The sequence below is a fragment of the Cotesia glomerata genome, linkage group LG1 (genome assembly GCF_020080835.1).
Source record: "Cotesia glomerata isolate CgM1 linkage group LG1, MPM_Cglom_v2.3, whole genome shotgun sequence".
Lineage (NCBI taxonomy): Eukaryota > Metazoa > Arthropoda > Insecta > Hymenoptera > Braconidae > Cotesia > Cotesia glomerata.
In genome coordinates this window covers 2,261,634-2,279,393 of record NC_058158.1, presented here as the reverse complement: position 1 = coordinate 2,279,393, position 17,760 = coordinate 2,261,634, and the positions used below count along the sequence as shown (strand labels likewise).

The 17,760-nt window shown below is 28.3% G+C and overlaps 1 protein-coding gene across 2 annotated transcripts in view; it reads right to left on the bottom strand.

The window, feature by feature from the left end:
- Nucleotides 1–17,760, bottom strand: part of LOC123275302 (acetylcholine receptor subunit alpha-like) — a 194,810-nt gene that overhangs the window by 17,808 nt on the left and 159,242 nt on the right. For both annotated transcript variants that reach the window (XM_044743325.1, XM_044743326.1), the window contains 2 exons: nucleotides 6,931–7,040; nucleotides 4,441–4,621 (listed from right to left, as the gene is read on the bottom strand). In XM_044743325.1, the coding sequence (XP_044599260.1) occupies nucleotides 4,441–4,621; nucleotides 6,931–7,040 (291 nt within the window). The remainder of the gene's footprint in view (nucleotides 1–4,440; nucleotides 4,622–6,930; nucleotides 7,041–17,760) is intronic.

The window sequence follows — 17,760 nt, the reverse complement described above, 5'->3', positions numbered from 1 at the left end:
GCATTTCTACCGTACTTTTGCTGCAAAGTTCAGAAATAATACTATAAAATTACTGTAAAACTCTAGAACTTTTACCGTAAAAAATCTATGTATTAACTATAATATAACTATAATTTTAAAGTAATAAAATCGTATTTCTACGGTAAAAATACCAAAAATATACTATAATTTTGCCGCATTTATACTGATATAATTAAAGATATAATGCTTTCTACCGTAAGATGGACGGCTGTGTTTATTACTCGGTGAGTCTTATTAGGTGACTGAGTAATTAGATATGGATAGTGTCTCTGATAGCTCAACTGGTAGAGCCTTCGGCGCGTAACTAAATGATCTGAGTTCGAATCCCGGTCTAGACTAAAAAAAATTATTAATAATAATAACAATCGAGAAATTAGTTTATCAACCTCTTAAAAATAATTCACGATAATTTATAATATTATAAAAAAAAATTTCAAGCTATTGAATAATAGTAGTAAAGCAGCATATTTTTGGTATTTTGCCGGTAATAGAAAGTAGGGATCTTCTTTTCCGGTTTTTTGCTGCAATTGCCATAAATATTCTAAATTTATTTCGTAATTTTTTCATAATAATTCGACAAAAAAACTGGCTAAAATAACTGAAGTATTACGGTAAAAATACAGCATTTATATCGTATAAATACCGAATCTTTACGGCATTTCCAAAACCATGAGGGTAATATCCGCAAAATCAAAATTGTTTTATGTTTCTTCTAATATTCTTGTTATTTATTAGTTATTTTATTATTCTTTTCATAAATTTAATTTGATTAATTTTTAATTATATTTAACTTGCTTTTAATTATATTTGTATACATTAAGAATTTTTTGTAATCTTCGTGTATATGCATGTAAAAAATTGCCATCTGGTACTAACTTTGGCATAAATAAAGTATTCTATCTATCTATCTATCTATCTATCTATCTATATTACAGTTTACTTTTTTTCGTGTATATTTTTTTTTTGAAAAGTCCATAAAAAAAACGAACAATTTAAAAAAAAAGTTGAATATCACAATTTTCTAAAAAATTTATAAATTTTTTTGAAAATTTGTTAAAATTTAAAAAGTTTAATAGATTTGAGAAGAAAAAATTTTCGATAAAAATTCTCAAATAGTCTATTTAAGAACATGTAGGACAGAGAATATTGAAATTTTGGACAAAATACTGAGACGCTTTTTGACCAAGTAATTTTTGAACAAAAAATCATTAAACTTGGCAGGAGTATGTTAATAATAGTCCTTCGTGAATTGATTCTTTTATTTTTAAATTTAATCATTGAAAAAAAATAAAAAAATGATAAATAAATAGGTAGAGTTATATATTCAAGTAAATAAACTTTACTGTAAAGAAATTACTTATAAACTTACAACCAATATAATCTTTGAGATTGCTTTAATTTTTTGGTTAATATTTACTTTAGTTTAGATTACTTATAAGACAGAATTATTAAAATGCAACTAGGTTTGAATGGAAAACTAATTATCAACAAAAAATTTCATTTACTACAGTAAATAAACTATAGTTTAATTTTTTTGAACAGTGTTGGGAGTATTGACAGTCAGCCTGATAATTTTCAGTACATTTTATGTGTTTCAAATAAACAATCCGCACAGTAAAAATTTTCGTAAAATTTAACATAAAATTTTGTGTAGATGATTTTTTTACATAAAATTTATGTTAATTCTACACAAACTGTTTGTGTTGATCAATCCATCCATTTTTTAACACACTCAAGTGTTAATTCAAAGTAAAACTACACTTTTTAATGTTACTGGCCAACCAACACAAAATTTATGTTAAAGAATACCCCATTCGGTTGGTAGTATAAATAACACTTTTAAATGTCAATTCAATATAAAGGCTGTGTTGATGTTTTCTATAGTAACACAAATAATATGTTGAATTTACACAAAGATATGTTAAATTATGACGCCGCTCCGCTTTATTTGCAGGATCTCGGGAGTACACTGATAAAATTGACTTGACTCAGCCAAACTCTTGAACCAAGAATACCATTTTGAAGAAAATGATTTTCTTGAGTCAAGAGAAAAATTCTTGAGCTAAGAAATTATTCTTGGTCTGAAATTTTCTTGAGTCAAGAATTTATTCTCTTGACTCAAGAAAATCATTTTCTTCAAAGTGGAATTCTTGATTCAAGAGTTTGGCTCTTGAGTCAAGTCAATTTTTTTATCAGTGTACGAGCATAGCTGTATGCCACACAAGATATTTAGACATGTTAATGTGATAGTCTCAAAGTCATTTTAATTTGTTGGATTTTGATTTGTGGCATTACGTGAAATACTTAAATACAATGTGAAACAAAAATTAACTTCCATTAATATATAATTAACGAGTTTATTAATAATTAATAATTAGAAATTGATACATCATTAATCCTATAACCATCTATTGCCACTGACTTGTAGTAAAAGCAACTATTGATTAAAATTAATTAATCACTATTTAAAAATTTTGAATTCTTTATTGAGTTCTTTAACTTTGTATTTATGGAAAACAATTTATTTTTTATCCAGAAATTAAAATCTATTTAAATATATATTTAAATTATTAATAAAACTCACAAATTTGATAGCTGATCTGAGTAACACAAAGAAAATGTTAAAATCAACACTTTATTTGTGTTATGGATAACATTTAAGTGAGTAGAAACTGAGAATCAGCCGATGAAAGTCTTAACATATTTTTGTGTTACTTTTAACACAGAATTATGTTGATTTTATCAATACAAACAGTATGTGTAGAATTAACATAAATTTTGTGTAAAATCATCTACACAAAATTTAATGTTAAATTTTACGAAAATTTTTTTACTGTGCGATATATTCAATTGGCATTTGTTATCACTAGTCCAAACTGAATTACCGACAACAGACTGTAATACATGCTCTTAAATCATTCTTTTTTCAGAATTTTTAAGGGGAAATTTTCTTTTAACAAAAAATTTTTTATTTCTTTATTTAAGAAATAAAATTGTTTAAAATTCTAAACAAATTTATTTTTTCATTACAACATTGCTCATTTTTTTCAAAATAAATTTTTTTCTCAGTGAGTTCAATATAAATAACTGAACATTTATACAAAATATATTGTATAAAAAAAAAGAAGCTATAAAATAAGAAAAAGCTGATAATTCTTATAGAGTTTCTTTCACAAATATAAATAATGCGGTGAAGCGGGAAAGAATAGGAGTTACGGTAATTATTACGTGAAGCGTTCGACATTCACGTAACAGGATATTGGTAGGAAAGGATTGAGAAAGGAGTGTGGAGAGGATCATCTTAATGTGAGTTTATAGAATATGCGAGAAAAATTATTAGATAGCTCGGACTGGGATTCGAACCCAGAACCTTCCGAAGACATGTCGGCTACTCTACCATTTGAGCTATCCGGTCTATACTAAATTTCCTTTCGCTTATTCTATATACATTAAGCCACACCGTCCATCTTACGGTAAGCATTTTTAAAAATGTAAATAATACTGTGAAGCGGGAAAGAATAGGAGTTACGGTAATTATTACGTGAAGCGTTTCACATTCACGTAACAGGATATTGGTAGGAAAGGATTGAGAAAGGAATGTGGAGAGGATCATCTTAATGTGAGTTTATAGAATATGCGAGAAAAATTATTAGATAGCTCGGACTGGGATTCGAACCCAGAACCTTCCGAAGACATGTCGGCTACTCTACCATTTGAGCTATCCGGTCTATACTAAATTTCCTTTCGCTTATTCTATATACATTAAGCCACACCGTCCATCTTACGGCAAGCATTTTTACAAATATAAATAATGCTGTGAAGCGGGAAAGAATAGAGTTAATAGCGATTAATATTAAGGATTAATTAAAGGACCGGCTGATAAGTGACGTACTAATCTGTTGATCCTAGCACTGAAGCATGTATGATCCTTAATTTTCCGCAATGGGATTGAGATATTTCTTAAGCAAATTCCGACCTTGACATAACTTTGGAATTGGAATATTTTCATTATTACGTAAGAGAGAGAGAGAAGAGTAAGGAATAAGGATAGTGGTGAGGATTCCCGCAAGAAGCTAGAAGCATCAGCTTATCCTGACCGGTATTGTTCTGGAATTTCTATTTCTATTGAGAGAACAACGTGTACCCGTGTACATATTCATCGACGATCAAGATAGAGATTAAAATGAATTAAGTAAAATTATTCTAATTGATAATAGTGCACAGAGCGTGAAGCCTTGATGGGGATTTAAAAATAAATTCCCAATCAATTTTATCAGCAAGATTAAAAATTCAATGCATAATATTACAACGAAAATTTATTCCAGGGTAGATTGGTGCCTTTATGTTACCTCCGAAGGTGAATAATATTATTGATAAATTTGGAATAACAAATAAGTTATATGTATAAGAGATTTAAACCTGAAAGCCGTCGTAAGTCCAGGATCCGAATTTCATGACACAGGTTTGCTCGTCGAATGGAAAATACTCGACGTCGATTTCGCAGGAAGACTTGTAGATAGCAGGTGGTTTCCAATCCACTCTGCCTGTGTAATTCAGCGTTGCCTTTGTGGCAAGGGTCACCTCAAAGTTACCATCAGCGCTGAAATTTCATTATCACTTTAATCTAATTTCACTAATTAATTAATTTAACGTTCTAATTATTAACTATCATCGTCATTATCATTATAATCATGTTCAATGTTTCCACGTTTAATTAATATTCTGTTGGTCGCGCAAATTGAAAATTTTAGAAATATCTTATGCTTCTTAAATAACAATATTTAGGTAATCGGAAAAAAATTTTTAAATTATGAAAAATTCATATTATTTCATTAAAATTATTATAAAATAAAAATTATAATAATAATAGAAATTTAATAAATCTGAAATAATATGAATTTTTCATGACTTTAAAATTTTTTCCAGGTCTACTTTTTCCGGGATTCTAAAATTTATTTTATAAATTCAAGTACTTACAAGTTATCAGTTGTAATATGTAAATTTACAAACGGTACATATTATTTAAAGTTTAAGTTTGAGATATAGTATCGATCCTCTTATATATTTCAAATAAACAAATGGAACAAGAATTTTAAAACTATTTATCTTTTGTTATACTCGGCTTGCAAACTTTCTTCGGAGCAAAACAAACGAACTGAACTTACGGATTCAAAAGTAAAACTGAAGAAAAGTCAATGTATTTTTGTTTCAAGTTTTTAAAATTATAAATTGATGATATTTATATAATTATTGGAAATAAAATTAATTAAAATTAGTTTTGATGAGAAAAAAATTTTTAGGAAATTTTTTTTTTATAATATAATTACTTTTGTTAAATTGCACTGTACTTTGTTAACTATTGAAGTTTTTAAAGGTATAAGCTCATCTCGATGTTACCCTCATTAAAAGCTTTCGTTTGAATACCCACATGCATTTTTTATATATTTTTCATAAATATATATTTATAATATATATAAATATATAAAATATATGAAAAATTGATGTGGGTACTCAAATGAAAGGTCTCGATGAGTGTAATGTCGGGGTGAGCTTATATTTTTAAAAATATCATTAGTTGACAAGATAAAGTCAGTTCTTAATTATTGACATTTTTTAAGATATAAGCTCATCTTGATGTTACACTCATCAAGAGCTTTCATTTGAGTACCTACATGCATTTTTTATATATTTTTAATACATACATATATATAAATATATGAAAAATTGATGAGAGTACTCAAATGAAAGGTCTTGATGAGTGTAATGTCAGGGTGAGCTTATATCTTCAAAAATATCATTAGTTGAAAAAATAACAAAGTCAGTTCTTAATTATTGACATTTTTTAAGATATAAACTCATCCTGATGTTACACTCTTCAAGAGCTTTCATTTGAGTACCCACATGTATTTTGATATATTTTTCATATATACATATATATATAAATAAATAAAATATATGAAAAATTGATGTGGGTACTCAAATGAAAGGTCTCGATGAGTGTAATGTCGGGGTGAGCTTATATTTTCAAAAATATCATTAGTTGACAAGATAGCAAAGTCAGTTCTTAATTATTGACATTTTTTAAGATATAAGCTCATCTTGATGTTACACTCATCAAGAGCTTTCATTTGAGTACCTACATGCATTTTTTATATATTTTTCATAAATATATATTTATAATATATATAAATATATAAAATATATGAAAAATTGATGTGGGTACTCAAATGAAAGGTCTCGATGAGTGTAATGTCGGGGTGAGCTTATATCTTCAAAAATATCATTAGTTGACAAGATAGCAAAGTCAGTTCTTAATTATTGACATTTTTTAAGATATAAGCTCTTTTCGTTATTACACTCATCAAGAGCTTTCATTTGAATACCCACATGCATTTTTATATATTTTTCATATATACATATTTATAATATATATAAATATATAAAATATATGAAAAATTGATCTTGGTACTCAAACGAAAGGTCTCGATGAGTGTAATGTCGGGGTGAGCTTATATTTTCAAAAATATCATTAGTTGACAAGATAGCAAAGTCAGTTTTTAATTATTGACATTTTTAAGATATAAGCTCTTTTCGTTATTACACTCATCAAGAGCTTTCATTTGAATACCCACATGCATTTTTATATATTTTTCATATATACATATTTATAATATATATAAATATATAAAATATATGAAAAATTGATCTTGGTACTCAAACGAAAGGTCTCGATGAGTGTAACATCGGGATGAGCTTATATCTTTAAAAATGTCAATAGTTCACAAGATACAAGATCATTTCTTAAATATGTATCTAGAGAAAAAAATTTTTATGAAGAAATTTTTTTTTTATAAAATAATGTACTATTTTTTATCTAATAAATGAATAATTAAAAAACTAAAATCTTACTTGTTATACAAAACTATATCAGGTCGCCATATGTGATCGGACGGTACGTGAAGCATTTCGACCCCTCCGTACTCTTTAGGATCCCACTGCAGCTTGTAGTCATACCACGACTGTAAAAAAAAACTGAATAAAATGTGCACCAGTATTCATCTGCATTGTAATATTTCGAGGCACGTAAGTGACAAAGTAGGAAATATTACTTCCGTCTATAAATATATTTATAATATATCCTCCGAATATTAATATGTTATAGGTTTAATTTCAGCCCTGGAATTGTCGAAGAAGAAATAAGAAGGAGTAAAGTAAAATCGATGGCGCAAAAACAGTCCGATCATATAATATATTTGTATTTCCATAAGCACGTACAAGTCGTATGGCAACACGAGCTTTTACAAAAGCTCCGAAGCTTTGTCTTGAAACTCAAGTGCTCGGATTTAGGATTTTTTTTTTTTAGAATGAAATTCCGAATAATAAAGAAATTTATACAGTTTGTTGGGTGAGTGTATAATCTTCACGTATCATCTCTTATTTGAAAATAAAGTATTTACTTTACCTACAGACGTATAATTCGCAGTATAGATATAAAAAGAGGGGATAAAGTTAATTTAATTAGAGTCAGAGATGGATCGAGAGGTAAATGTCCAATTTATCTAGACTGTTTGAATAAATAATGGTAATACAACTGTGGAGTTATATTTATTGACACGAATAGCTTTTAGCTTATCATTAAATATTTAATATTTGTCTACACGTTTTCTGTTTAATAACGGGGGAATTAACGTCAGTTCATTTTCATCCTAGTGATTAAATAGTTAATACATTAATTTAGATAACCCGAGTAATAGACGAGGAATAAAGTGATGATAAATATCTACGCAAGAAAGAAAACCCTAACAAGAACAAACAATAGAGTTTTCCCGGTAAATATCTCTGATGTAATTTTTTTTGCTCTTTTTACAAAATTAACAATAAAATATTTTATTTATATGCCAAGACAAATAAAAATAGCCGAATGGCTAAAGTATACATAAGTTTTATAATAATGTACACGTGTATCAATATTGAGTATAAAAGAGAGACAGGATCAAGTTTGAGAAACTTTATAATTAGAAATTATTTTAATAATATAGATATTAACTCTGTGATACCTATTATGATACCTGTAATACCTATATATACTAATTATAAGAAAGAGAATAATGGGTAATAATTGAGGAAGTAAAAATAATAAGGATTGAAAAAGGAAATTTAAATGTTTAAATGGTTAAATGTTTAGTACAATTCTGAGTTGAAATTTGTCGTAGATTTAAAACGTATTGAACGTTCAAATCGTAATTTAAACGTTTTGAACGTTTAAGGTAGTAGGGGAGAAGGGGGTCAATTGAACCAAAAAAAGTTTAGTAATTTTTTACTATTCGAATTAAAACTAAATAATAAATTTTTTTTTCTTGGAATGATAGTTTATTAAGTCTACTATCATTATCAATACATAAATTAGTTAATAAACAACGTGAATTTTTAAAAATTATTAATTTATCCAAACGCGTCGAATGGTTCAATTGACCCCGCTCGGGGGCAATTGAACCACTGCTCGGGGTCAATTGAACCAATGACATTTATAACTGAACCCCGAACTTTTAATAAATAACATATTAATTGTTACTTTCTAATATTACTGTTGTACATTTTTAATACACATATATTATATTTAATAAATTAAAAATCGATTTAAAAATAATTTTTAATTACAAATTGAGTTTATCAAATTGTTAGGTTATTTTCCTGAGTATTTTTCACGTCGAGTCAAGATGCGCGCGCATGTCCCATGCTTCTCCGTATGGTTCAATCGTCCCCGGGACTGCTGGTTCAATTGACCCCGTATAATTTTAAAACAATTAATAGTAAATAATAAATAAATAAACCATTCTATCACTATAAACAAAGTTGAGGATTATAAAATATAAGTATATACAACTACTATAATTCAAATTTTATCAATTAATTCAAAAATTTAAATATTATTAAACAATTTGTCACCAGCCGAAAAGAAAGTTTGCATGCCTAAAAATAAGAAAATCTCAATTTTTCAAAATTTATCGATCGCAATGATTTCAAATTTTGATCATATCCGAGTTTAACATATTAGAATCTAATTCTAAGAGCATGAAGCGTTTTTTCAATTTTTTCGATTTTTTAAGTCGAGTGGTTCAATTGCCCCGTGGTTCATTTGACCCCCTTCTCCCCTACTAGTGGTTTTAGAATTTGTCTTTAGAATTTAATGAAATTTGGCATATTGGTACTTTATAATATCATAATTGAGCAGTAAAATTTTTGGAAGCCTGGCGAGTCTTGAAAAAAAGATATTAATATTTACATATTTTTGCCTTTACCATTGATCCTTATGGAAAATTACAGACTTTATTCTATTTCACAAAACTGGACGTTCAGATTCTTATAATAAATAATAGTTTAAAAAAACTAAAAACACGCTTTACATAGAAAACCAAACTAAAAAATAGAAAATAAATTTTAATAAATTTAAATTAAGAATAATGTTAAAAATTTCAATAAATATAAATTAATAATAGTGTAAATAAAAAAAATGTATTTTATTTTAAAAAAAGCGTGGGGTGCTTTTTAAGATATTATCAAAATGATAATCACTCTACTCATATCTGTCAATAAAATATTTATAACTATTGACACCATGCACCCCACGCTTTTTTTAAAATAAAATACATTTTTTTTATTTACACTATTATTAATTTATATTTATTGAAATTTTTAACATTATTCTTAATTTAAATTTATTAAAATTTATTTTCTATTTTTTAGTTTGGTTTTCTATAAAAAGCGTGTTTTTAGTTTTTTTAAACTATTATTTATTTTTTACTTTTTAGTTTGGTTTATTTATAAAAGCGTGATTTTTTAGTTTTTTTAAACTATTATTTGTTGATTATCAAAAATATTCAGGCGCGCAAATTACCCACGGAGAGTTACTGACATACTGACATACTGACATACAAGTGAAGCTAATATAAAGCGTGTAAAATTTGAGACGAGAGAAAATAACATCTAGAACATATTTAATAACAATCAGCATCGTTTCCGAGCATATGAAAATATTTATTAATAAAAAATATTCAAAATTTGTCTCTGTCTCTCTTTCTCCAACGTGATTTAGTATAGAGAAATCTACTACGTTAACCAAATGAATCGTTTATTTGAGAAATCCCATATGACTTATGGGGTTTCTCAAATAAACGATTCAAATAAGGTTAGATTTTGGGATTTGACTCTTGTGGTAACGGTAGTACTACCTTAAAATGTCAGTTTAATGTGTTGGACGTAAAAAATATAGATTCAACATTTTTAAAAAAGAAAACTCGAAAAATTACAGTATATTGATCTAATTAGAAATTGGTCTAAGTCCTTATTTTTTAGAGGGTGATTTTTTAACATTTTGATGTAGTAATAGTCCAACTATAAATTATTTGAATAATTCAAACCAAAATATTATACCTCTATTAGATATTAATGATATTTAATGGTTTTTTAAAGTGATAATAAATTTTGAACTAATTGTTGTTTTCGTATAATTGGAAGCTTCTCTAAAATGGAGTTAGACAATTTGCTAATTAGAATTACAGTTCAGATTGTAATTATTACAGATTTTATAAGAATTACATTGTAGAGTGTAATATTTACATTGAAAGCTCTGAAAATTAACATTCAAAATTGAATTTAGAAAAATGTTATTTCACATTTTACATTTTCTACTGATCGGTTTTACATTTTATACTGTAATTATTCTAGTTTTCTTTTTTCCGTGAATAAATTCAAAGATACTCCAAGTACCATTGGTTCTTAATTAAACACTAGGTAGTCTTTTTAAACAGCCATATATCTTCGAAAAAAAATATTTTGGAAACCTTTCTACAAGTAAAAAATTCGGATTAAGTATTTTTATCGAACATATTATAAAATTTCAATCAAAAAATTGAATTTCTCTCTAACAGAATTGAAAAAACATTTTTTACCGTACTTCCGTTCAAAAGTATGTAATTATTTGAATAAAGTAAAAGATCCAGTTATTGACACTGGCCTAGTTATTGGCACTTGCAATTTTATTTAAATTAAATAAAACAAATCGACTCTAATAAATTAATAAATATAATTTTTGAATTATAAATTTTAAGATAATTGGTTTTTTGAGAACATTTTATTTTTTTAATTAGAATAAAATTGCAAGTGTCAATCAACTAGGCCAGTGTCAATAATTGGGTCTTTTACCTTAGTTTTCCCGAGTTAAAAAAATTAACTTACATGAACTTAACTACTATAGCTGAGACTGTGGCTGTAGATAATTTGGTTGAATTTAAAAATGCTTGCTTCAATCACTTTTTTGAACATGACAACAATTGCAATCTTTATTTTGGATCTTATTTAAATATTTTTTCTTGTAGAATTATTATGACTTTAAATTAAGTTATTTGTTTGTATTAAATAATCTATTTGGATTTTATAGCATTTGAAATTAAATCTAATTGTAAATCTTTAATTGGTTAAGTAATCTTGTAACCTATGTAAACTAATGTAATTTAAATATTGATGGCTTTGAGGGAGCTTAGGTTCCAGAGCCAAATAAATTTTTAACTTCCCGCTAAGAAAATCGAAGATTTTCAAAAATCGGGAAGTTATTGTTTTCACCCCGTTTTGCAAAAATCGAGTTTTCATCAGATCTCGACGTTTGAAGGTCACAGGAAGCTTCCCTGACTATCCCCGCGAGGTTGTCACGGCGTCTGTATGTGTGTGTGTGTGTGTGTGTGTGTGTGTGTGTGTGTGTGTGTGTGTGTGTGTGTGTGTGTGTGTGTGTGTGTGTGTGTGTGTGTAAGTATGTAAACCTCTTATAACTTTTGAACGGTTTGACCGATTTCATCGCGGTTGGTGCCATTCGAAAGGGCTTGACCAAACTTAGATTTTGAAAACTATTTGGACCGTTTTAGATCAATAGATTTGGAGAAATCTTAAAAAAACTGAAAAAAAAATTTTTTTCAAATGTGGTTTTTTTGGAATAACTTTTAAACGGCTTAAAGGTTCAATTCCAAAAACTAATCAGCTCTTAACCTAAAAAACCACGTCGATCGCTACCAGTCCGGTCAAAATCGGTTGATTCGTTCGAGAGATATCGTGAACGAAAGAAAACCGAAAAAAGTGTTTTTTCGGAATAACTCCAAAATTCCTAGCGCGATCAATTCAAAATTTGAGATTCTTTGTGAGGCTTAAAAAACTGCGTCGAATGCTTCTAACCGCGTAAAAATCGGTTTATTCATTCAAAAGTTATTGCGGTTTAAAAATTCAAAAAATAGTGTCTTATCAAATCTCTATCAGACTTTTGAGCTCGAAGTGCTTTAAAGCATAGAAAAGCAATCTCTTTGAGCTCGGAGAGCTCAAAATAACCCATAAATTGTATTTTTGAGCGCCTAAGTATGGGATTAGCGGGAAGTTGCAGGGATGGCCTTCAGGGTCAACCGTTTTCCTAATTTTTTATCTATCTATCTATCTATCTACTATACTAAAACAATTGATGTAAGCTCATGTAAGTTCATTTTTTCGACTCGGGTTGATATAACTTATTTTTACTCCTTATATTGGTTTTATTTTCGCTCACAATACGTTGAATACGTTTAACTAACCTTTTTACACGCTTTTTATTAGATTAATCTTTATGTTTTTAACGTTTTATAAGTTCAAATAACGTCCAATATTTTGAACTTACGTTTTCAAAGTCTAATACGCTCTTACGATTAGAACGTTCAATACGTTGAATCTACGATTTAAATTTTAACTTGAAAAGTTGGGTTGCATTCAACTAGTCAGACTGGCAACATTCCGAATTAATAAATTACTAGAACTTAGAAAGTAAATATTAAATGTAATTTAAAATAATTAATTTTACAAATTTTAAAATTCCGAAAAATATAATCTTAAATAAAGAAAAAACTAAAGCTATATTAATAGAATCTTCAAAGTCACAAAGTCTCAATAAATTAAAAAATATAACAACGAAAATTTGTACGCCAAAATGAATGAACAGACGAACACTCATTTAGCCGAAAAATATAAATAATTTTATATTTAGATTAGAAATTTTTTTTTTTGCCCTCCGGGTGGAAAGTGACAACTTTCGTCCCGCTGCGCTAAACTAAGTTGCCGCTTTCCGCCTTCGTCGGACAAAAATAGTATACACTCCACGGGAAGTAAGAAAGCCTCAGATCACATGTTTGTTGACCTCGGCTTCGCCTCGGCCAACAATTACATGTGATCTGAGACATTTCTTACTTTACTTCCCTAGGTGTGTAATATACTATTAATTAATTATTTAAATTAATTAGTTTTTTAAAATTAATTTTATTTTAATTTACAAGCATGTATGGAAAACACTCAAATTTCATGCTTGTAAAGGTGGACCATCTAAGAAAAAGTTCCAATTTTTTGGATGAGTAATTTGCGGCCGAATCATTATTCGGATAGATAAGTATTTAGATGAATATATGTCAGAACGAACCTTTTTCGAAATCAAATTAATTTTAACTCTTGAGGAATATAAGATTTATATTTACTTATATTCGATAACCGGGTGTTTTATAATTTACAAAATTGTTTTTCAGCTGGTATTATTTCGATTTTTACTTATATACCGTTCTTGGTTTTTAGAAGGCTGGGTAGATGGTAGCTGTCGCATTCCGCGAGTGCGCCACCGTCCTGTGTTTTTATACTGTCCTTGTTTATTCAACGCTTTTTTGGACCCCAGCACATCCTCTTTTCACTCCTGTATTTTCACTACATAATCAACCTTATTTTTCGCACATTTGTATACTCAACTTTTTATTATCATCACGCGGCTGTGGACCGACTTGTGCTTTCTGCACTGATAGAAGGATTTATTTGTATTAAATAATATTTGTTAATAGCTAACAAATCATTTATTAGAGACCATTTTTTAATATTAAATAAATATTTCTTAGTATTTAAAATGATTTGTTTGTATTTAATAAATCTGATATTCATTTATTAAATATTAATAAATCTTTTTAAATACTAAGAAATATTTGTTAAGGACTAACAAATGGCTTCAAATAAATGATTTGTTAAATATTAACAAATCTTTTTAATTATAAACAAATCCTTCTATCAGTGTGTACTGTATTTACCCTATTCCTCACCCCTTTCTATCGGTTGTTGGAATAGTGGCGATGGGGAAACCACAGAAAAAACCCATGCCAGTAAAGTTCGGCTACCGGAGCGACCCCCGACGGTTGGTGTTGGAACTATTCGAACAACTGTCGGGGCTCGAACTCTCGCCTCACGGCATGATGTGCGAGCAAACTAACGGGATAATGACTTAACCCGCTCGGCCATCATGCCGCTCTTTCAGCTGGTATTATATTTAAGCTAATGTATTTTATAAACTTTGAATGTAGCGGAATTTTAAATTTTCTAGAGTTTTAATAATTCGGCATGTTGTCGATCTGACTGGTTGACCGCAACCCGAAAAGTTATAACAATTTAGTACCCTAGTAGAAATAATCGAGTTTTCACTGGATATAAACCAGTAACTGGCCAGTAATATCGAGTAAAAACTTGAAATCGCGCCACCTACAACTAAGTCATAAACATTAGTTACACCGACAGTGTATCTTTACTAGTGTGTGTGTGTGTGTTTGTTTATTTTTTTTGTTAACCTGTACGCATCATTATTGTAATTATTATTATTAAAAAACAGTATAAATCAATCAAAGTTAGTGTTTATCAACGTGTAAATAATTTCCAGTATATATTTCAAAATGGATGCAGTGAAAAAAAATGACACAATATATAAATTGCGACTGTGGGCATTAAAAACAAATCTCCAATTCAAAATAATTATTTTCTTATTCTATTGTTAGATTTATTATTAGTCTATCAGTCTAATGATGTTATCTATTTTATAATGTACACATAAATGAAACTTTTTTATATCATATCGTTTATTAAACATTATTTTGAATTTATTTGACAATTTTAATAACGCCTAATAACCTCAGAATTCGAAACTGACAGTTTCACTAAAGCCGCCATAATGTTTTGTTAGATCTCTAGTAAAACTGGCCAGTTACTAGACAGAAACTTGATATTACACTGGCCAGTTACTGGTTTAAGTCTAGTAAAACTGGCCAGTTACTGGCTAAAAACTTGATTTCATTTCTACTAGGGTAGCGCAAATTTTAAGTTTAAAAATATTCTTCATTTTAAGAGAAGAAGAGAAATTAAATTTCTGGATTTTTATAACAAAAAAGTTTGATTCTTCCGAAAAACAACTTCGCGAAAACAACTTTCAGGATTTCCCGCAAAAAAGTAAATCACAGTTTTGTTTAGATCTATTTAAAATTCCATTGCCAAATTTAGTATCAAGCTTTATTCTTTTCTTACAACAAATATCCTTATTTATATCTATATAATTTAGATAACGTGAAAATATAAAGTATATTATTTTTATCTACACATGTCATGTCATGTCTCGCATAATCTTTCGGAAAAGAAGTAGGTTGCACGGTTCGGCGGATCCATTTTGTGGCTTTCGGTCGTCTACACACGTCTCGCCTGGTTTTCCCTATACTAAACTATACTGCAGCCATCAGACCATTTTGTTATAGTCATAGTTGTTACAGTAGTTACTATAACGTACTAAAATAACATCAGAACTACCCTTCGCCTTCGTCTTCCGGCTTTCATTTTACTGACGTCAAGCTCAACCCAGAATCCTCAGGAAATAATCTCACGGGTTACTGTTAACTTGCATGTTATATTACTACAGTAGCGTAAAGTATGAACTATATACTATATATTATATACTATATATAGTGTGTAGTGAAGAATACACCGCCATCTTTGAGTGTGAATAAACATATCTTCACTGCATACTGCAGCTAGTATAAATATATTTATTCGTAAGATGCGGAATTTATTTACCGAGTAAGTTGAATTTAACAGTAAGAAGTTTAGCGGTGAGAGGCACAAGGGTGAGTAAGAAGATCAAGTCAGGAAGTCTTTGGTAATTTATCGCTGGGTCAGAAACGTTTGCTGGTTGTAATCGGTGGTTCCAATTCTGCAGTAACTTCCAAGAAGAAAGTGAAGGAAGCGATAAAACGAGTTCCATTGGGAGTTAAACGTAAATCGTATGAGGTAAGGAAAGAAAAATTTACCCTTAAATTATAGCTAAGAGTTTACTAAGGTACACTTTGTATGTACTTTAAAAGGGTATTAAATTCACCGCGGAGTTCAATTTTTCGATTCTCCAGGCGAAAATAAATATTAGATTATTTGCAGAGACAAGAGCGCTAATTGTCGAGATAATGACGGGGTTGATGTAAGCAGATGAAGGATATAATGTGAGAAAAAATGTGTCTTCTTGATTTAAACAGATAAATTCTTAGACTAAGAATTATTCTTAAGTAAATTTTACTTCAAGAATTTAGAAATAAATAAAATTTTGCATTATTAAATAATGAATTTTGTTAAATTGCACTGTACTTTCTTAACTATTGACGTTTTAAAAGATATAAGCTCATCCTGATGTTACCCTTATCAAGAGCTTTCATTTGAGTACCCACATGCACTTTTCATATATTTTATAAATATATAAATATCATAAATATAAAATACATAAAAAAATTTATGTGTGTATTCAAATGAAAGGTCTTGATGAGTAGAATATCAGAATGGACTTATATTTACGAAAGTGTTAATTATTAAGGACTGACCATTGCATTGTGGTAACTATTGATGTTTTTAAAGATATAAGCTCATCCTGATGTTATACTCATCAAGAGCTTTCATTTGAGTACCCACATGCATTTTGATATATTTTCATATATACATATATATAATATATATAAATATACGAAAAATTGATGTGGGTACTCAAATGGAAGGCCTTAATGAGTGTAATGTCGAGATGAGCTTATATCTTCAAAAATATTATATCATTAGTTGACAAGATAGCAAAATAAGTTCTTAATTATTGACATTTTTTAAGATATAAGCTCATTCTGATGTTACACTCATTGAGAGCTTTCATTTGAGTATCCACATGCATTTTTATATATTTTTCATATATACAGATATATAATATATATAAATATATGAAAAATTGATGTGGGTACTCAAATGAAAGGTCTCAAAGAGTGTAATGTCGAGATGAGCTTATATCTTCAAAAATATCATTAGTTGATAAGATAGCAAAGTCAGATCTTAATTATTGACATTTTTTAAGATATAAGCTCATTTTGATGTTACACTTATCAAGAGCTTTCATTTGAGTACCCACATGCACTTTTCATATATTTTATAAATATATAAATATCATAAATATAAAATACATAAAAAAATTTATGTGTGTATTCAAATGAAAGGTCTTGATGAGTAGAATATCAGAATGGACTTATATTTACGAAAGTGTTAATTATTAAGGACTGACCATTGCATTGTGGTAACTATTGATGTTTTTAAAGATATAAGCTCATCCTGATGTTATACTCATCAAGAGCTTTCATTTGAGTACCCACATGCATTTTTGATATATTTTTCATATATACATATATATAATATATATAAATATACGAAAAATTGATGTGGGTACTCAAATGAAAGGCCTTAATGAGTGTAATGTCGAGATGAGCTTATATCTTCAAAAATATTATATCATTAGTTGACAAGATAGCAAAATAAGTTCTTAATTATTGACATTTTTTAAGATATAAGCTCATTCTGATGTTACACTCATTGAGA